Below are 21,647 nucleotides of genomic sequence, written 5' to 3'. Positions count from 1 at the left end.
ATTCACATTATTAAATTAAACCTTTTGCGTAATGAAATAGTTACTGAAAAGAATCTAAACTGCATGTTTTTTCGACTTTTTTTTTTTTTTTTGATGTAATATTAATTACAAATAAAACATGCCGTACGCAATGCGACTCCTTTATTATATTTTACACTATAAATTCTTTGTAAAACAAATAAAAAAACATCTTATCCTAACACGTTTCTTACCTTCCAGACGCAAATGGAACATAATCTCTGCCAAATCACTTGACCGCGCAATGTCTAATGTGAAATATCGACTTGGAAAATATTATGTAAGAATGAGTTTGACCCTCCCCCCAAGTAAGGGTACGTAGAGGCTTTTCCAACCCCCCTCCCCTTTGGGACCCTTACGTATTTAATGAATGGGCCCTTATAGTCTACTATTTTCATTGAAGTAAGGTAGTTTTATAATAAGGTAATAAGGTAATTTTATATGCTTCAAAAAATAAACGAACACCCATGTAACAATTAGCACTTATTACAGAATTTGTCTTTTGCGCAGAAATAAGTTTAATCCGAAAAACGGGGTTTTTAAACTGCGAAATCAGCATGCAATCGCTGATTTAAAACGAGTCTGATTGAGGAGCATAACGTACTACTCGAGTGCAGCGCCACCTGGATTTTCCTCAGATCTGACCTCACTTTTTCCCCGCCGATCGGCACACTACTATACCGGAACCAAATCTTCCACCACACACGATAGGGTGCCCCCTCCAAGTTCAATGGCACCAATTCCCCCCCCCCCCCCAAAACCTTATCTTTACCCTCTTTCTCTTATTTTTCACTCTTTTTTGTTCTTTAAAAAATATTTTTTCCTTTTTTATTATCTTAATTATAATTATTTTTTTATTTTATTAGAAAAGTTCTGCGCTACGCCAATGACATACACACACTTACAAGCTAAATAAGTAAATAAAATAAAATATAAAAAGAGTAAAATAAAATAAAATAAAATACATAATTTAAATCAAAAATAAATCAATAAATAAATTAAAATAAATAAATTTAAAAATTCCCCCCCTCCCCCAATTTTGATGATGCAACTTGCGCCACAATCCCCGGCACCCCTGGCACACGATTTCATCAATCGGCTGTGTCTGGCCCTGAAAACAGCTGCGTTTTTCTGATCCAGATTAGGACCCGGGAAACTATGGATCCAGTGACCAGGATGTATTGATTTTGAATGTTAACTGGGGGAATATTGATCCTACGTCATATTTAATATGCACTCGTCATCATTAGCATACACGGAGGGTCTTCGACCGGCTGGTACTGAGCCCGCGACCCTTCAGACACAACTCCGGCACTTTACTTATCGGATTACCGGGGGTAAGCAACCCCAGTTAGACAGTTCTAAAAAGTTTTTTTCAACCATCAGAGACCCATGTTAGAGCATCTCGCATTGGGTCAGTGGCTGACATCTTATGAAGTGTACTAACTAAACAGATGTTCCTCAAACCAAAAATCCCTCCAGAAAACTCAGTGTTGTGAAAAACATTTTTAAATTCATCCAACTACAGTTTATTTATTTATTTATTTTAAATTTAACTGTTGCGAAACACAGCAGAAAAACGATGCAACTTATCTCATCAAAGGAAAAAAAAATCGAAATCACATAAAAAATCGTAACGCTGAATTTTTGTTTCGCCCAGGTGTTTATAACTGACAATAATTTAAGTTTCTTACCTCCTTGAATTCAGTTTCCTTCTGCATTCATTTCAAGATATCGCATCTCAACCGCGACGAATAATCAGCGGAGCAACTCTTGACAACTGACAACTGTGTTTTGTTGTGGGTGTAAAAGCTGGAAACTGATTGGCCTAACGGCGACACGTGCGTGAGGCTCGCAAAAAATCGAATGCGTCATCTGCGTTTTCTCTTTATATTCACCGAAGCTCCTTTTTTAGCGAGAGGAAATAACCTTGAAAAGAGAGAGTAAATAGCCTTGAGAGAGGCGGTCAGAGGTCTGGCCGATCCTAAAACTAAAGTGATTTGTGTGACGTTTTTGTTTGTATGCGTCGAAAAAAAGATGTCGTGCCATTTACGCACTGCTCTGAACTCTCTTTTCACGATTGCCAGGGGTGCTAATGGATGCTCATATCATGAGCGGAGTTTGACTTTTTCTCTTGGTAAGGCGGGGGGGGGGGGGGGGGGTAAGCACCAGGGCCGTCATTGAGGGATCAGAGGGAGTTAAGTACTTCCCCCCTTTCATTAACATTATGTTTCAAAACTTATTTATGCATTTAGTTGCTTTCTTTCTGTAATATTCTGTAATATGTATTGAGTATGTACTACTTACCCCCCTCCTTCAGAAAACTTTGAAATGGCAGGCCTGCTACACACCCAGCCAAAAAATAGTGCTAAAATTTAAAGGTGAAATGAATGTGTTACAGGTTTGGTAGAAAGATGAAAATCATTTAAATTTGAAACTGCCGCCATTGCCTATCGTCCTTCAAGTTTCATGAACTTTTTTTTAGAAAAAGGGTGAACATGTAAAATGTAAGATAATTTTGGTATGAAAAAGGTCTTTATGTGCCATTTATTGCTTTGAAGGAAGGATCTGGAAAATGTTAAGAATATCTGTCTTAAAAATTCAATAACTTGTCAATTCTTGGTGGTGTTAGGAGATAAAGGTTAGTATGTGGGAGAGATTCAGGAAAACTTCAAAATTAACGTTAGAAATTGTGCTTTTTCGCAACTTTTAGTAATGTTAGGGGAATGGTTGCCTTTGGAAATCTTTTTTTTTTTTTTTTTTTCCAAAATTTAAGTACATTTTGAGCTATCTTTCGTGACTTCAGAGAGTCGGATCGGTATCACATGCGAATATTAAACTGAGGTCCGTTATTTTGGGCTCTCCGGGCATCAACTGCTTCCCCGTGGTTTGGAAATATTAATGTTTTTAAATGGTAAGTGGGCGTGTTTTTTTTTTCAGTTTCCCAATGAAATTAGCATTGAGTATCCATCCTTTGACCCTCTCCTCCCCCCTTATGTGTCAAATGTTTTAAATGATGGGCCTCTCAAACTCACATTCATGCATTTATTAGGCGCAAACACATTACAATTTCATGGTTCAGTCAGAATAAATCAACATAAACAATGATGTGCAACTATAAAAGTAGGTTCCTCATTTGTTTTGCTCCCTGTAGAGAACATTACAAATTCTCATTATGAACAAAACTATTACTAATTCCTGATTAGTAACCAGAGTAAAACGGCAACAAATTATGATGGAGTGTAACAGTACAAACAGGCTCCTTACGGTGAGTTATAGACGGCATCCGAAGATCACCGCGGAGGAATTCGTTCTTTGACACATACTTTCAATTCCATTAGGTCCGCAATTGTTGAGGGTATTTCTTTTGGCAATGAGATTTCAAAATTTTTTACAATCGTAGTCAGAAACAAGAATACTTGAGTCATGGCAAAGCCTTCTCCAGCGCATGCTCGTTTTCCTGAAATTATGTTAGCAATCATTAAATAACTCATAGAAGAAACGTTATATGTTGGGAAAAAAATAAAGCATTTAAGAAATCGCAAGTATTAACAAAACATTTACAGTTTTAAGAACGGCCTTTCCATTACACTCGCATGCCGCCGAAAAAGTTATCTATATATGAAAAAAAAATCTATAGATGTTTCTGGTAGATCTTTAAGAGCTTATCTTGACGTATAAACTTTTCAGAGATTGACAATTTTGATTTTCGTTACCCCTAACAATAGTTGCGCAGCCCTTAATAACAGTGTTATACTTAAGGAAAGAGACCAGCGTAAAATGTCATAATTTGTAATTGGGGTGAAAATTAAGATTTTTTTTTTTTGTCTCCGAGACGACTGAAAAAAAAAAAGAAAAATGGCGGAAAGAAGATATTTTAAAGCTTTATTTAATATGTTCGAAAAATGCTTTTTTTTTCAAAGTTATATAAACGAGCTGATGTGTGCATCACATGACTTCTTTTTACTCCAATTTAATGATAATAGTGCCTTGGAGTAAGCAAAGAAACTTTAAATATTTTTACCCTTAGTTTGTTGTGAACTGAAGCAAAGAAAAAAAAAGTTTTATACAGTAATTTCCCCGATATTGGACATTTTAATGTGATTCAATGGTTAACTCTCTAAATATCGCCAAGAGTGGCCAAAATAAAATCAGATTTAAAGAAAAACCGCCAAATTTTTTGCCTAGTTGGCGAAAAAAACCATGACAACCAAAAACTTGGCGATATATCGCCAAGTGTTAGCCGAATTATAACACCACTTGAATTTGCATTGAAATTAACAATGATTTTCCCCCTAAAAGGTGTAAAGACCCCCTTAGGAAAATCCGAATGCAACCAAAATGAGAGGTGCACAACTAGACCCCACCAGGAGTCTACGTACCAAATATCAACTTTCTGGGGCATAATGTTTTTGAGTTATGCGAGATACATACACACATACGCACAAACGCAAAAACATACGTACATACAGACGCCACGAGAAAACTCGTTGTAATTAATTCGGGGATCGTCACAATAGATATTTCGGGTGTTTATACGTTCTTAGGCATCGATCCACGTGTGGTCAGGTTGGAAAAAGAATTCAATATTCATTCGGGAGCGAGCAAAATGGAAATTAAGGCCAATTTAGGGTGAAATTTTTTTTGCGAATACAATACTTCCTTTACTTCGTAAAAGGAAATAAAAATAGCTCAAATTTGTAGAGCAAAAATGTTAAAAATCATCATTAAAACTCATTTGTTATCATAAACGGAATTTCACAAGAGTCAGGTACGACTAGAAAAGAATACTCACAATCCTGTTCTTACCTCAATTGCTCTTGATCATTGATTGAAACGATTTTCTGCACAACAGCACACTTTTTATAAAGGTGCTATTTTGCTCATTTGAAAGAAGAGTGCCCATAGTACGAAATTTTTAATTTTCTTTTTTTTTTCGCATAAAGAGCTTCAAATGACGTTAAACTATTTGGAAAATACAGAACAGATTTTTTGCTCTAATATTAACTACTGGAGAGCACAACAAATTAATTTTTTTTACAGCACATTTTCTGAAGAGTTAAACTTCAAACGCTACTCCCGTAAAATTTCATTTATTCGTATTGTGGCACTCTTCTTCCAAATGAGCGATATTTGTACAGAGTTTCTTTCCCACTGAAGATGGTTGTAAATAATTTTATGGTTTTCACGTTTAAAGTTTTGACCCATGTTTTAAAAAAGGTAGGTGCTCCAGATACGGCCATGTAGGCCAATAAGGTCACCCCCCCCCATTTTTCTATGTAGGATAGCAAAAATTGACTAGATCGTGATTTTATCGTCATCAGAAACCCATCTTCCACATATATCATCTTGTCTGGCCTGCTCTAGGCTCTAATTTGTCACAAATCGAGCACATCTGGGATTTCATGATACATTTTTGAGACGATAAATTGTGCACTGTTCAGCCTATGAGTTTAATCCAACTAGTGACGCGTTTACAGTAACTTGGTACGGGATGTTATGCCCAGAGCTGCCAACTGCTACGAAAAAATCGTAGTTTTTACGAACTACGTGCTTTGAACTACGACGCTACGAAAACGTGCCCAAAACCTACGATTTTCCCTTTTTTTAATCACAGGAACATTTTCAATCATTACAGATATTATCTATTTTAAAATAATTTCGATAATATTGTCTTTTTTTAATAAAACTCCAAATGTCTGTAAAAAAATAAGAAAATAAATTTACCACAATTTATGTTACAAAAAAAAACTAAATTACTATTATTTGTACTTTTTATAGAGTAAAATGTTACTTGCACTATTGTAAATTTTAATGTAAAGTATTCATTATGTCTGTTGCATTCGTAATTAAATTTTCCGATTTGCTTCTACCCCTCCCCCGCCATGAAACTCTGCTACTAATTTAATTTCTCAAAAGTTGGCTGCTCTGGTTATGCCTCAACTCTGGCCTGTATCGCCTCTTATGCTCGAGGTGGCTCAACAGTGTACTCAAACCTCCATTCATTTGGGATTTTTCCAGTAAAAAATGATCATTTTACTCTCATTTTGTAATCACTTTCTTCTACAGTCGAACTTGCAAAAAATTAGCGTGCAGGAACCGCGATATTTGCTCCTTATAACCGAGTACTTGTAAAAAACGGGTTCGCGAGGAAAATCATAAAAATAAAACATGCTTGAGCTGTTATTTTTATATTTCTATACAGTACCAAAGAAGTTCGTTATTTGATATAAACTGTCTTGTTGTATCTTTCTTGTTATTGTTTTCGAGAAACGTGAGGTCCGAAAACCATCGTCATTTGCATCCGTAGCTTCAAAACAGGAGTTTTTCTGTACTTTAGAAGCCAAGCATATCGAGGACTGTTTAACTTTATGTTCTTCACATGACATTTGTCGTTATGGTGGACGCTTTTATTTTTTTCCCGCCTCTCCCTTGACTTCTAGCCACAGTATCCTCGGAAGTATATATCGCAAATAATAACATTATCTTCAACAAATATACACTTTTTGTATTAGTCTCTACTCCACGAATTTCAAAAAAAAACAAAAAAAAAAAAAAAAACAAAAAAACAAAAAGGGCCGTGTCATCACTTGTTCTCATGATTTATGTCTTTTCTCTAACTTTCGGTTGAATTCAACATGTTAATAGAAGTTTTCCAAAAATAGAAAAATGTTTTCGGAAGATAAAGAAGCGAATCAACAGACATTTCATTTATGACAAAAATATTGCTCGCTTTAAGCGAGACTTGCTCGTTAAAAGTGAGTTTTGTTCCTATGGACTTAACATTGCACCGACCAAATCCTTTTGATTTCCTCGCTAAATCCGAGTTCTCGTTAAAACAGGGTGCGTGTGGTGCGTTTTCTTTCTTTTTTTTAAAAATTGTGATAGAGTGTATACCCAAAACTGATCACTGTGGTGAAATGTGACATAATCAGTGTAACAATGCATGAAAGCCATACGCATACTTCAGTTTTAGGTCAATAAACTTCTTACCCAAGTGACCTACATTCTCCAACCAACCCTATTTGAAAAAAATTTAGGCATTTTCATACATTGAGTCTTTTAAATTTTCTTGTTAAAATTGAACTGCTTTTGAATAATTTATGTTACATTATGTTTCTCCACGAGTGTTGCACGAGTGTTGAAATTTGAAGAAAGTGAGACAAAAGTTAGATGATTTCGTTGAACGCTCCATTTGTGACAGAAAAAAATTGTACAAAGCTCTTTCAATACTCACCAACCCCAAAACTTATTGGCAAATCTTCTCTGGGCTTGTTTGAAGCGGCAATAAATCGAGAAGGTCTGAATTCGTCTGGCTTTTCGTAGCATTCTGGATCATTATGAGCAGAATATATATTCATTAACGTAATCGATCCTTTAGGAATTCTATAACCTCTGATTGTTGTTTCCTCTGAAAAGAAAATTTGAATATATTTAAGCATAAAAAAATTGATAAAAGCTTTTTTCGAACTGCAGGCTAACCATTAGGGGTAAAAATTTAAAATGTTATCTGCCTAAGATAATTTTGACCTTGCCTTATTTTTTATATTTTTTCTATTTATTAGTGTTTATTTATTAAAAACATTTTGCCAAGAAGCTTGAACAGTGTTATATTCATGTTCTTAGAGGCATCTGATTTAAAGCAGACCTAATTGGAATGAGAGCTTCAAAAAATAAAAAAAAATATTCAAAAAAAAAAAAAAAAAAAAAGCTTAGCCCCTGTATTTTCGGATTTTTTTTCAATAAATCTGCACATATGACGTGGAATTCGGATGATCATCAGTACGCACTAGTGGATTATATTCATACACGCACTAGTGGAATGCATGCTACTACTACTGCCCTTCTATGAATGCACTTCAACTGCCAAACTAATTTTAATCCATAGAAAATTTAAAGATATATACTGTTTCCTCCTCCTAAATTTGCTTTGCAAGAGAACATTGAAAAATATATATATATATATTAGGGTGGTCCTTATTTTCGAAGTTGCAGATATTTTACGCGACGCCCCCTCAATTTGTTCCATTATACAAATAAATGATCCTTGCAAAATTTTAAGTCAATCCATGAATATTAACGCGTGCCCCTAGGGCCCTCTTCTTTGAGTTTCGAAGAAAAAAATGCGGATTTTCTCATTTTTATGTAAAAATATTCTAACGTTTTATATTTAAAGTAATTTTGAATCTCAATAGGTGCTGCTACTTCCAAACCAACCATTCTCTCACTTTCATTCTGTAAAATTTAACATGCTACAGAGGGTACATGTACACCAATTGCCTTGGGTCAAGCGTACCGCTTTTCTGAGCTTGAAGCGGCAGGGGAACGTTTCCTACCAGCTACCACCAAGATGGACACAAAGGATTCTATAGGCCATTAATGAATGATCTTTAACAACAACAAATTGCCTCCTCCAGGCTTTGGGGGTGTTGATTTACAAAATTCCCTTTGTATGTAATAGGTGTGGCAAGTAGAGTCGCAAGGTTTCGATGCAATAAATATAAATAATTGCAATTATATTTCAATTCGCTGTTCTTTAGTTATAAACATACCTAAATGCTTATGCAATTTTTAATTTTTAAAATATAAATTTCGGAAAATCCTCGATTACTCCTAACATAAAAATATACTGTATTTTACATAGCTAAAATATAAATTTAAAAAAAATATTCAGATCGGAACAATGTAGAAATCTATAAATTAATTTTTTTCTATTTCAGTACGTAGCACTTTATTATCATCAAATTCTTGCGATTCACAAGATTTAGAAACCGAAATGGGTATCTTTCTTAACCTGTTGAACTTTTGTGTTCTACAGCTGGTTTACCACAATGCAAAACAACTTGCCAACTATTGATATCATCTCGCCTTTCATCACTGTTAGACAAATGCCATATTAGAAACAAACATGTTGTTCATTTATTTACAGCCTCTGTAGATGCAGTAAATTTAAATCCAAATGACCTAGTGATCAATCGTACATTCCTTAAGAGAGCAAGAGAAAATCTTCGAGAGGTAAAATTAAATTTCATGAATTTAAATTTAGATTTTGTAGTTATTCCCTGGGTTACAAAGCTACATCCAGATGTAACTGGAAAAAGAACGCCGAAAGGATTACCGTGATAGCTTCAGGTCCTAATATTGAACAGCTACTCGGAATTCCTTAGATATTTCTTCAGTTGTATATGATATCTTAGATGATAGTTCTTTATTGCTAACTGCTCTAGCTGTAGTGTTTGATACAACGACTTGCAATACCAACCGTATAAATTGTGCATGCAATTTTTTAGAGCAAAAACTGAACGGTGATACATTACATTTGGATTGCCATCATCATGCACTTGAAATCGTACAGCACAGTGTGTCCTTAAAGAAGTTCTTGCCTTTCTTAGTTCTAGATCAGATATTCTATTATTTAAGCGCTTTAAAACTTTGTAGAAAGATCTCTATCATTCAGAACTTATAACATTTCATTCAAGTATACATACCACTTAATTCCTAAAAGACGAAGTTGATGACATATTATTGTTCGTAAAAAGCGGAATTGAGAAAGATTACAGAGAATTCTCGTAACTTGTAATAATATTTCCTGGTGAATTTCCTCCTTCAGGGATATATTTTCGGCAACCTGGAGCTTATCCCTGAGCCACATGGGTAGCAAAAGGAATTTTTGTTTGAAAATTTTTATATTTAGGAAACAATTTAAATTGACCTTACATAAAAAGAAAGCCCTTCAATGCTGTTTTACAATTAAATGCTGTATGAAGATATGGTTTTTCGCAGCAACCCAATCGAGGCTCCTTGGCATAATATAATATGTCTGAAAAACTAGCAGCGTACAAAATGATTACAAACATGCAGCAGAAGCATTGATTGGAAAATTCATAAATCACTTATGGTATTTAGGGTATAAACTAGTAGCTTTGTCGGTAATAGATGAAGGAATTAACTTTGATGATAGGAAATGACTAGTCCAAAAAATGCTTGTGATAAGGAAGTCATGTCTGATGACTGTTTAACAAATTTCAGATAACCATAGATGATTTGGAATACTTTTTTAGCAAAGATCTTCCTCTTTATAGAATCAATTACGAGTCAATAAAAAGTTTGATAAGTTTCAAATACTAAAAGATTTTTTCCTATTTGATCCTGATTCACGGCAAAATGAAGGAAGCTATTTAAAGGGAAGAGAGATTGTTAAAATACTGAAAATTGTGAATGATACAACTGAAGGAGGAGCACAATATTAATCGAAGAATTTCACAACTAATTTACCAAATATGAGTCACAAAAACAATTGATTTTACAGACCGTCCAAGACTATCGGAAAAAAATACACACTATCGAGATACATTTAAAAAAGGCGTACGATTAAGGAACCGTTTCTATAGCATTAATTCATTTTTATTCAACGTAAAATCATTAGATGATATAAAGTAATTAAAAATATTAATTTTAGTGCTACCTCACTGTAAAAATATTTTGGAAACCTAGGAGAAACGATGTACTGGGTCTGAAGTGAAAACTCGAAGAGTTGTGGAAAAATTATCAAAAGTGTTAAAGTTCAACGGCCTAGGGGCACGTGTTATTATTGACCGATCGAGTTCAAATTTTGCACACATTACTTTTTATTATAGTGTCACAAAACTAGGGGGCGTCACTTGTTGTATTCCGAAAATTTTTTTTCCCATATAAATAAGGACCACCCTAATATATATATATATATATATATATATATATATATATATATATATATATATATATATATATATATATATATATATATATATATATATATATATATATATTTTAAATATTAAATTTTTTTTTTCAATTTGTTTCATAATAGATTTAGTTTTTCCCAGTATGTTCCTTATATTATTGTTATTCTTGTTGTTATTGTAAAAATTTAGAAATTCAGTTGATCAGAATCTATAGCCTGTTTTCGTGGTCACTTTGACTGCATTTAATGCATTATCAACTTTGAATATTCCCCCACCCCCCTGAATCTTCGTTCTATAACTTCCCTCGTTTTTTTACACAAAAACTTTCAGCATTTTGTATGTTTTAAAAAAATACTAATTAAGAAGTTTTTATTTGTGATGATAACTTTAAAAGCATCTTGAATAATGAAGTACCGAAATGTACCGAAGTAATAAATGAACAAAGGAAGTACTTGTGCATAAAAGACTTGGAAACAGCGGGAAGAAATCTGACTTTCGCAAAACTTCATGCATAAAAGCATTGGTATAGGGTAGGTTGCTTTTGTCCTCCAATGAAGGTTGTCTATCAACACCGACAACTTCGATTAGCTCTTTGTACACTTTCTCCTGCTCCTCCGGATATTTGGCGATTAATTGCACAAAAGTCGCTATAAAAGCTGCAACACCAGAGACACCATCGCCTAAGATCTGGATAAGGGTTGCCATCAAGCATTTTTCTGAAATTGAAATTAAAATACGAATTTTACGAATAGCATCATTGTGTTGGGAAAAAATCATTGCAGATAAATATAAAAAGCAATGTTCATTGAAAGTTTAACTTTTGTTCGCTGTACATTTTGGGCGTCGCAGATAGTAATATGAAAATAAGGATCTTAATGTTAGAAATTATCAATTTTCAAAAGCTTTAAATAAAAATACATTACTTTCACAACCTAAGGGTTCGATCAACAATCTGTGCAAACTATTTGTTCGAACACAACGACTCTTTGTTTTTAATGCCTTTCTATCTTCCTTGTAAGTTTGTTTTCTCTCCCCCCTTCCCCTTTTTGAGAACGCAAGATTGCTTCTTGCTTTTATTTTACAATGATCTTAACGTTAAATCTATTTATTTTTTAATTGGATGATTACGTCATAATTTCCATTACTTCATTTGGAGAGTTTCTCCTTAAAAAACATGAAATAACATTTTTTTTCGAAAAAAAAAATGTAAAGGGCACTGTTTTTAGTTTTTTTTTTATGTTTTGCGAAAAATATATATTTTTTCTTCTTGAAAATACACATTAAGTTACGTGTAAACGTCTTTGAAAAGGTCTATTATATAGCTCTGTAGCTGCCACAGAAATGGATTTATAACATTTTTTAGCACGGACAGCAAGTAAAAAACGAGTCACTTAACTAATTTCAAAAATTTATTGCTCACCAATTATGAATAACAGATTTTTTAAAATATATAGATACAAATTTAAGATGCCAAAAGTAAGATTCCTGAATATTCCTAAAAATCTGAGCTAGTCACGTTGAGTGATTTGTTGAGTTGTAATGGAAGTATGTTGTATTTAAAACCGGTGCAGTACCGGATATATCGACTGGTAAACGAAAAACAATGCAAAGAGAAAATAAAATCACAAAAGTCACGTTGACTCAGGATAACGTATAAGGTTTTTATAACTTAAGTTAAAATTAAAAAGATGGAAAAAAGATGTTTAGAGAAAATTTAAAATTCTCCCGTTCCGCAAAGCATTAGTTTCTGTATCGTCGACATTATAAATTTAATTGTTAACATAATTATGTAGACAGTTTTTTTTTCTGTACTTACTTGTAAAATACCGGGCGGTAGGATCTCCTTTGCTCCGTCGCTCATTTCGTTCTTTCAAAAAGTATTCTATAATGTCACGAACGTTGTTTGGATCAAACGTCGCTTCTCTGCGGTCGATTATTTTATAGAGTAATTTTTCCATATTTACTAAACTTTTGTTGTATGAGTGACGAAACGGTACGATAACCCTCCTGAAAATAAATTCACAAATTTATTAGACACATAACTAAACAAATCACTAAAAAGTCGTGACGCTTCAAAAAATGAGTTAACGATAACTCTGTCACTTGCAATCCTTACATAATATTTCTGTAGCCTGTTTTTTGTTGCTATGCGAGATCTTCCTCAATTCTTGATCAATTTCTTTGATTTACCACTCATTTTAAAGCTTATCGTGCAGGTTAATGACGAAAAATAGACAAACAGTCTAAAAATTTTTTATATTTTTTGTCAAAAAAAAAACAAACTTTTTTAAAGCACTGGACTGAGGTTTTCGATTAAATTTATAAGTTTAACTTGCGCTGTGACCGTTAGAGCTGAATAGCTCGATCGTCAGAACGTTCGACTAGTAAATAGAATAACAAGTGTTCGAGCCCTGCCCGGACGATCTGGATCAAAATATTAGACAAATATCACGCATTACATGAACACTTAAAAACAATAAATAACACAAGTGAGGTAATAAAATAAATGAGGTGGAAACGCTCCTTGCTATTACGAAAACTTGATGCAACCTGTAGCAAAATTAGTTCTCAATTGTAAGGTTTGTTTTTAAAGCTTTGGCTCCGGTCAGAAAACTAAAGCATAATGTAAGCGAAAATACGAGTATCAGGTTCAAGATTTCAGACTACAATGGAACCCATTCCAACCCACCGGACCCTACTTCAAAAACTAAAGAGACCTTACAATAACTCGAACTGTTCGCAGTATGAATTGATTTGCCTGTATGATTGTCCTAAAGAAATTACCATCAGGGTACGCAAAGGAATCGAGACAGGTAAATAATATGGTCATTCTTAGAATTTACAACAATGCAATGCAAACACAGCAAAATTAAAATTCAGATTTACGAAATACTACGCTTTGTTAGATTCGGATCTCAACTAGTGTCGGCGAACCGCGAATCATGAGGAGTCTTTTGCCAAAAGATATGGAAACAAACATAATATACGAAACAGTATAAGAATATACAGCCTGTTTTACAAGTCTTACATCAGCTGTGAAGTACTAAAATAGCACGGAAGCTTCAAATGACCGCGAAGGAAGAAAATCTTTTATTGTAGCAAAACTGTAGCAGAAGTAAAAGCGCTGAAAAGCAGAAATTCAACATGGAATAAGCTTTTATTGGATAGAACACTCTATTGGAAATGCGAGTAGAAATTTTCTGTACATCTATTCCTTTTTTATTTTTTTGTTGAATTCGGTGCTATTTAACTTTAATTTGTAACACAGCTGCATAAAGTTTTCTAATATCATGTTTTAAGTTTTAAAGTTCATAAGAAATAAGTAGTTAGCTTATAATAAACCAAGCATCTAAAAATGCATCATATGTGACAAATTATAATTACAGTAAAACGAGTAAAGTTGACCACCTTTGTAAGTTGACCATCTGTCTAAGTTGACCGCTTTTGTCAAGAACGGAATTAGTCCCGTCTTTTATAATGAAGGAAAACCTCTGTAACTTGACCACCTCTCTATCTTGACCACCTGTCTATCTTGACCACTAATATACACCAGCTTTGGTTTGAAGTATTGTAAAAAACCCTTTATAAGCTGACCACTAGGCAAAAGCACTAGATTGTACTAAAAGTTTCATCAGTTGTGCCTCAAATAAGTAACCAGACATTTTAGAAAACCTATGAATATTTATGTTTCCATCGAAAAATATTGGACTCATGTTGTCCCAGAAAATGCCCCAAAATTCAATAAGGAGGTATTTTGTTGAAAAGTAGATTACCATGGTTAAACATGTACAAGAAAAAACCAAAGGAAGAATTTGAGTCACTTTTGACTTGTTATGAATTTTTAGAAATTGTTAATATCAAGTAAGTAGTGTTTCATAAGCAATGAGGCTTTTTTTTTTTGATCGATTCAGAAATTTTAAACTTGTATGATACTTTATGCGTCATTCTAGTAAATAATCTCTAAAAATATTTAAACAACATTTTTTCTTATTGTTTTAAAGTAATGTTAAACAATGACAGTGAGTTTAAAGTATTCCAATTAGTTTAAAAATGAATGCATGGGACAAGAAATGACAAAAAAAAAAAGTTTTCATTACTACCCTCTATAAGTTGACCACCTGTCTAAGTTGACCATCAAAGTACTGCACCACAAGTGGTCAACTTACACAGGTTTCACTGTATTTCAGACAAATACGGCGAAAACAGCAACATAGCATCTACACATTCCTGGCGAAGAAAGGAATTATACCGCACACCTCTATTTTAATGGGAATTTAGTGCCACCACTGGCATCTTTTTAGAACTACCCATCACTGAAAACAGAAAATTCTTTTTTTAATAATTTTGCTTAAAAAAAAAAAAAAAAAAACAGCGTTTAGGCAAAACTTCAACCCAATTGCAGCAGATCAAGATATTGCAAAAAGAAAAAAGAAAAAAAAAAAAAAAAAGAATGAAATTTTTATATGCTCTGTGCTTTACCAATGCCACCTTTTCCACACTACCAAAGATCGAAATTTGAAAAATAATGTTTTTCCTGTCCACCCTCACTGTTATTAGTGAAAGAATATACGTAGATAATTATTTTTAGGTAAATGAATCCATTCTACTGATGGGAATTATATATGCTGTCTCTCTAACATCTGGCTATAGAATTCAAACAGACAATAAAAAATACATTCTTGCAGCAAAAACTATTATGCGATATGATCAGAAATTTAAATGTTTAAGAAGTTACTTTAGCTTTTTGTGAATGGCTAAAGCTGGGTATGTTTAAGAAAAAGAAAAGCTTTCCATTGCTTACTTAGCGAAAAATCCAGTAGTCATCATATCTAGTGGAGACATGCTTCCTAACATTTTTTCATAATTGCTGTTGAATTCCATAAATTCTTCTTTTGTCATTGCATCGCTGCCCAAAACCATTCCATGCATCATATTCGTGCATTTCTCTGCAAAGAGTTCTACGATATTCACAGTAGTATCACGTGACGCACGGAGTTTTTCTACTGTTGAGTTTAGATAGTCGTATATTTGCCCATCATTGACATTCTTTGATGCTGTCAGGCCGAATTCTTTAAAACCTTGAGAGAAAAACTTCCGCATGATTTTCCAATGCTCACCATTTATGTACGGAAGTCCTGGAAAGAAGAAAAAAGAGGACAATGAAAAGGTTCTTTAAGCAATCAAGAATTTTACTTTTTGCGTTGTTTATCGCCCCCTGCTAAAACCTTGATGTCGACAGATTTCTGGACGATGGCATCCACTTGAGGATTGATAATCAATATGACTTTTTAATTTAGCTAAAATCTGCTACAAAAACAATCTCAAAATCTTGATTTAAATGTTAAAATTCATCGGAAGTTCAGTCTTATTTTTTGACATAAAAAATTGTCAACTCTCGATAACTCGAAGTTACAAGAAAACAGATAAAACCGTCCAGGTACTGGTAGTTCGAGCTATGGGAAGTTTAATCAGTCTTCTCTAAAGTTAGGTACCCAATGAATATGATGAGTTGATTCAAGTTATAATCACAGTTTTAAGAAAATACCCCAATTTCTTCTGCAGTTGTTTTGAAGTGAAATTACGCTTGCAAACAAAAATTATTCAATACATAGCTATAATTGAATGGGTCTCAAGAAGAAGGTCACATGTTGCAGTGGAAGAAGGACATATGTTGCACTGGAAGAAGGGCATATGTTGCAGTGGAAGAAGGGCATATGTTGCTGTAGAAGAAGGTCATATGTTACATTTGATCTTCATTAATATTTAAGTCCTTCTTGTCCTAGAAGGAAGGACGGACATCTGTTACAAATTAAAGATAAAATTTTTAATTTGAGACACATGCCCGTCTATTAGGGATCCATTCAATTCTGCACTTCAGAACCATACTGACGGAAGTCCAAGAATAACAATTTTCAATTTATTACGACTTTACGAGTATGTAGAATCTTATGATACGAGCGCTAATTGAATGTACGCCGGAATTTGACTCTAACGGTGCTGTTGATTAATCTGAGATGGTGCCTTGCCAATATGTTGGTGGGGGTATCTGATGAAGGAATTTTGTGTTCGCACACACATTGGAGATCTGGGCACGCCATGAATGAGCAAGAGGTGCAAACGTCTGTTTCCCAGAGCATCCTTATTAAATTTCTCGTAAAAGTTGGTACCAAACCCTGTGAAATGTTGAGACAGCTTCTTACACAGTTTGTGAAAGAAACGCTTAGCACCCTCCAGTGTATGAGTGAGCTGAAAAATTATAGCAGGAAGAGAAGTGGTGGAAAACGATCCTGATGAAAGAAGACCGCGTACAGGCATCACTGTCGACAACATTGTTGCCATTTGTGACATTATTGAAGAAGGACACCTAATGCATGCTATTGCTGCCGCCTTTTGGATGAAACACAAGCTAAACACTGAAACTGCATAGAACAGCGTTTCCGAACCTTTTTTAACCCGTGGACCGGCAACAGCTTCTGAAAACAATCGCAGACCGGTGATGTTTCCTTCCTATTCTTCTTCTTTTCCTTTCCTTTTTTTTGGCATTTCTTTTTTCTCTTTTTTTCTTTTTCCCCTTTTTTTTTTGCAAAAGGAATTTTTTTTTTAATTTGTGGACCGTTAAAGAGATGTGATTTTTTTGAAAAAGGGTCGAGTGTTAATTTCCTTTTTCTCTTACTTTTTTCAAAAAGAAAAAAAAAACTTTAGACTCAGGGATCGGTAAACAGTTGTGACAATTTTTTGCAAACGTCTGAGGGGTTTTCCATTTTTTTTTAAATTTTTTGTTTTACAAAACAATAACAATAAATGAATTAATAAACATTTAAATAAAACTTTAAAGGTATTAAAGGACTCTTACAAAAATATTGAAATGTTAAAAATAGCATTAGTAATAATTGTAATGGATATAATTATACATAAGTAATAAACATTGCCGAAAAACCATAGAAAGCTACGAAAATTAAGCACAACAGTCACATAAAAGATATCGAATTGTGTTAGTAATGTGGTGTTTGCTTTCTGTCTTTCTTCTCCCCCCCCCCCTTATGTTTTGAATAAGATTTTTTTTTTCATGTGGACGAAGAAATCTCTCGAGGACCGATCAAATTTTCAAGTGCCAGTCCGCCGGACCAATAGGTTGAGAATCTCTGGTGTAGAAAATAAGCAAACAGAGTAAGTGCGGATCCAGAGATGAGTCTTAGCAGCTTGGAGTCAATAACGAGAAAACGTAATCAATTACGATTATGGTAAAAATAACAGTGGGTATGAACCTTTGGAACCAGGCAACTTACATAACAGCTTTGACTTGCATAACTAATATGGTATCAGGGTCGATCTTAAGAGAAGCAAAATTATCTTACCTCCCTCAAAAGCATTTTCCACCATGGTAAACACAGTTGGCCTTCCAGCGAAGCAATCAGCTTTAGTTATGTGTGCTTCCCTGAGAGCTTTCACAGTTCCGAGATTGATGTACAACTGTCCGGTAATTGTGAAACTGAAAACGTCGCCATATTTTTTCTTCATCTCATGAAGTTTGATATGGCCAGTGTAGTGAGCCAGAAACGGCCACATCCCCAGATACGGAACTCCGAGTGGTCCAGGTGGAATATTTCTGTTTTTTAAGTAATAGTAAATGATGGTGAGGAGGACTGTCGTTGCCGATACAGAAACAGGAGACAAAGTATAAAGGCTTTCTTGGAGACATTTCAACATTTTTGTGGATTTAGTGTGTCCTAAAATAGAAAATAAAAACGCAAGAATTAAATACTGAGTTAAAAATATTATTTAAAACGTTAGAAATATTAGACAGTGTTGGTGCAATATGTGATAAAAATTTATCATTGAATCAATACTTCCCAGTGTTGGGTTTTTAACGTCAAAAACCAGTTTCTGACGTGATATGTTGAAAACTAATCGAAAACTGTCAACAACCTGACGAAAAAGTAAAAAAAGGTTGAAAACTGTCAATTACTAACATTATTGTCAAGTGCAGTCAGACGCGTGTGCAACTTCAGGCTCGAGCTAAAAAAAAATGTAAGATTTCCCGACAGATCGCGGAAAGTAAACGAAAAGAAAAATTTCTTACACCCTCTGATTACAGGAAAAGCCTCTAAACAAAGGCAAGAATTTTATTTGTTCACAATCGAGAAAAAATGGCAACAGATCTTTCTTCCCAACGATTTTATTCACGCTACTTAAAACTGAGAGAGCAGCAGACAATAAATTTTCGATTTAAAACTGATTTTCCTTTATTTAAAAATGGTTATAACTTTTCTGTTCGTGATTTTAGGAATTTGGTGGTTTCAACTCCAGGGTTAAAACAAAGCCTTCTAAAGGGGTAATTTTCGCGGGCTATCGAACGAGACTAAAGTAGAACCGATTAGATAATTATTTCGGGAAGAAAGAGACATTTAATGTCATTTTCGGGTCCTAAAATTTTAATGTGAACGGTTCTGTTCTTTGGTTGAAACTTCGCGTTCCATCTCGGGTGACCAAGCACATCTATGCCAAATTTGGTCGAGACCCGACGCAAACTGTGGATTTGTATAGGAAACATACAAACATACATACAAAAATGTGTATTATCTGTTTTATTTATATAGACTTTTAAATATACTGCGATTTATAATAATTTTAATTCTAATAATATCCCTTTTATTCTACAAATTTTACCTCTTTTATTTTATGAATCAAAACAATGTTAAAGAATTTTCTATGTACGTAAGTTTAAAAATCTAAAACAGTTAAAAACTTTTTCTTTAGTGCATGAAATCGAAATGAAACTATAAGAATCACTTTTAAATTAATTTTGTTGCCAATATCATATTTTTGGAGTTTTTGGGCAGAAATTTAGGTTTTTGACATAGTCAAAAAGGGATTTTGATATGTCAGAGAAAATCGTGGTTAAAACCGGATAAAACCACCAATTGTCAAAAACTGCCAATTTTGATACTTCCGGAAATTATTCTTCATTTCATACATATAAATTGGTTTCATAATTCGGCCAGTCATTTAGGGGGCTAAGAGGGGGAGGGGGTATGCCCCTCTGGATTGTAGAAAATTTGCATTGAATACATTCGAAATCACAGGTCTGATTATATTAACCTAAACACAGTTGAAAAACACAGCAGAGTTTTAAAACCAGCAAGCCGTTCCAAAACAATAGAGATTTAGCAGGAAGTTCCATCCAGAACTAATTGAGCCTACTGTGTCTTTCTATTGCATCATCTTTCTAACATCCATTAAATAAATAGCTAAGATTGAAAATTCTATCTAACATATCTTTTTCATTTAAAACTGATATGTTTTCATATGACCTAACATAAAAAACTTAAAAAATATAAAATATTCTAAACATTCAAACATGGAATTCTACACATATCTGAGCGGCACGACGTTAAGATAACATTTGAAATTTCTTACCTGGCAAAATTAAAATTCCTTCGACTTTGTTAATGCTTTTTGTTCTGAATGACAACAGTGCAGCGATTTGACATCTACGTTTGTTGTCGGAGTTACTGCTGTAAGTCGATTGGACGAAATAAAATACGTGTAGCTAGCTTATAAAAAATGCTTGCGTCATTCAAGCCTACATGAAACTCCACTTCAAGGAGAGTAGTGATAAAAAGAGGCATAGTGTGTGTTTGATTTGCTAAAGGATGAACTCGAAAGCGCTTTCGACCGAGTTCTGATATATGCGAGGAAGAGAATCGGGTGGAAAGGAGGGGGGGGGGGGGAAGGCAATGGGGTCGTTTCCAAAATTTTAAAAGTATTTTTTTTCTGAATGAGCATGTTTAAAAACATAGGATCTGACCATTTTTTAAATAATTTGTTTAAATTTAATATTTTTAAAAAAGTACTTAATTCTGTGCGCTTTTCTTCTTTATGCTTCAGCCGATGACATCACAAACGTTGAAATGCCATTCAGTTTGCCATTCAGAGAACAAAATATTTAATTTGCATCTTTACTCACGTGTATTGCCAACAATATGGTTGATAGCAAACGTAGAGCGCAATTTTAATTCGCTTCTTGACTATCATAACGTGGAAACGTGATAGAAAGATGCACCAAAAGCATCATTTGTGACGTCATCAAGACCGTGCCTTGTTTGAAAAATCGGACAGCTAAAAAATTAATTAAAAAAGTAACTGTTGGGAAATTGAAAGTATTTTTTGGGTCCATGGTTTATTTTATTATTATTATTATTTTTTTTTTTTTGCTTTTTCTATCAATTTCAGTGACAAAAAGTACTACTTTTGACTGAAAGAAACAACCCCATTATCTTTTTTTCACTTACTTATTTGTTTTTACTTAACTATTTATTTATTATTATTTTCAGGAAGCTATTCTTTCTGGATCCATGTTACTTTTTTTTGCTTATTCTATCAATTTCAGTGACAAAAAGTACTACTTTTGACTGAAGGAAACAACCCCATTGACGACCTGGCTTTTAAAAAATAATGCTTTTATATGTCTGTGGGCGTGGTTTTTGCCGTTTTCCTATAAATTTTGCATCTTGGAAAAACTCAAGATGATGGGCCTGTTCTTACCCAACATTTAACAAGATATATTTTACTGACACGCATAGAGTATGGGCGTTTTATAGGGGTAAGAGGGGGGGGGGGGGACGTGTAAAACTGGCTTTCGACGGTAATTTTTCAAAAAATATGAGTTTTTCAAAAAGCAAACTCACAAGCATCGAAGTTATTTTTGGAAATGATAGAAGCATCAATAACCTCAAGGAAATCGCGTCAGGGAATTCGAAGAATGTTTAGGTACAAATAAGGATGAAATTGAAGAGGGAAAGAGGTATTATATACGAGTGGCGTAATCTGCAACGCTCGGGCGCTGCACTGCAATACGTTGATGTTCTGAAGTGGTATGCGAAAAAGACCCAGACAGTATATCTT

At 34.0% G+C, this 21,647-nt stretch overlaps 2 protein-coding genes across 2 annotated transcripts in view; both read right to left on the bottom strand.

The window, feature by feature from the left end:
- The window catches only part of LOC129220892 (uncharacterized), a 52,110-nt gene extending 50,280 nt beyond the window's left edge, over positions 1-1,830 (bottom strand). The window contains exon 1 of the mRNA XM_054855326.1: positions 1,713-1,830. Within this exon, the coding sequence (XP_054711301.1) occupies positions 1,713-1,739 (27 nt within the window). The 5' untranslated portion in view covers positions 1,740-1,830. The remainder of the gene's footprint in view (positions 1-1,712) is intronic.
- A 1,219-nt stretch (positions 1,831-3,049) lies between these two features.
- On the bottom strand, positions 3,050-20,311 carry LOC129220285 (cytochrome P450 2B11-like). Its single transcript, XM_054854673.1, has 7 exons — positions 20,160-20,311; positions 18,098-18,469; positions 15,544-15,877; positions 12,559-12,749; positions 11,195-11,458; positions 7,256-7,429; positions 3,050-3,478 (listed from the first exon to the last, which is right to left on the bottom strand). The coding sequence occupies exons 2-7, from the start codon at positions 18,447-18,449 to the stop codon at positions 3,312-3,314; spliced, it is 1,482 nt and encodes a 493-aa protein (XP_054710648.1). The 5' UTR covers positions 18,450-18,469; positions 20,160-20,311; the 3' UTR covers positions 3,050-3,311.
- Between the last annotated feature and the right edge of the window lie 1,336 nt (positions 20,312-21,647).

The sequence above is a fragment of the Uloborus diversus genome, chromosome 4 (assembly GCF_026930045.1).
Source record: "Uloborus diversus isolate 005 chromosome 4, Udiv.v.3.1, whole genome shotgun sequence".
Lineage (NCBI taxonomy): Eukaryota > Metazoa > Arthropoda > Arachnida > Araneae > Uloboridae > Uloborus > Uloborus diversus.
The sequence above is the reverse complement of the archived record's forward strand: the minus strand, read 5'-3'. Positions and strand labels throughout refer to the sequence as shown.

What these genes read in the sequence shown, in the direction of transcription:
- LOC129220285 (XM_054854673.1), bottom strand. Translation starts at nt 18,449, where the DNA reads ATGTTGAAATGTCTCCAAGAAAGCCTTTATACTTTGTCTCCTGTTTCT. An exon ending in GGAAAATGCTTTTGAGGGAG is followed by an intron (nt 15,878 to 18,097) that starts GTAAGATAATTT and finishes TCTTCTTTCCAG; the next exon opens with GACTTCCGTACATAAATGGT. An exon ending in TCCAAGTCTTTTATGCACAA is followed by an intron (nt 7,430 to 11,194) that starts GTACTTCCTTTG and finishes TTTTCTTTTCAG; the next exon opens with AGGAAACAACAATCAGAGGT.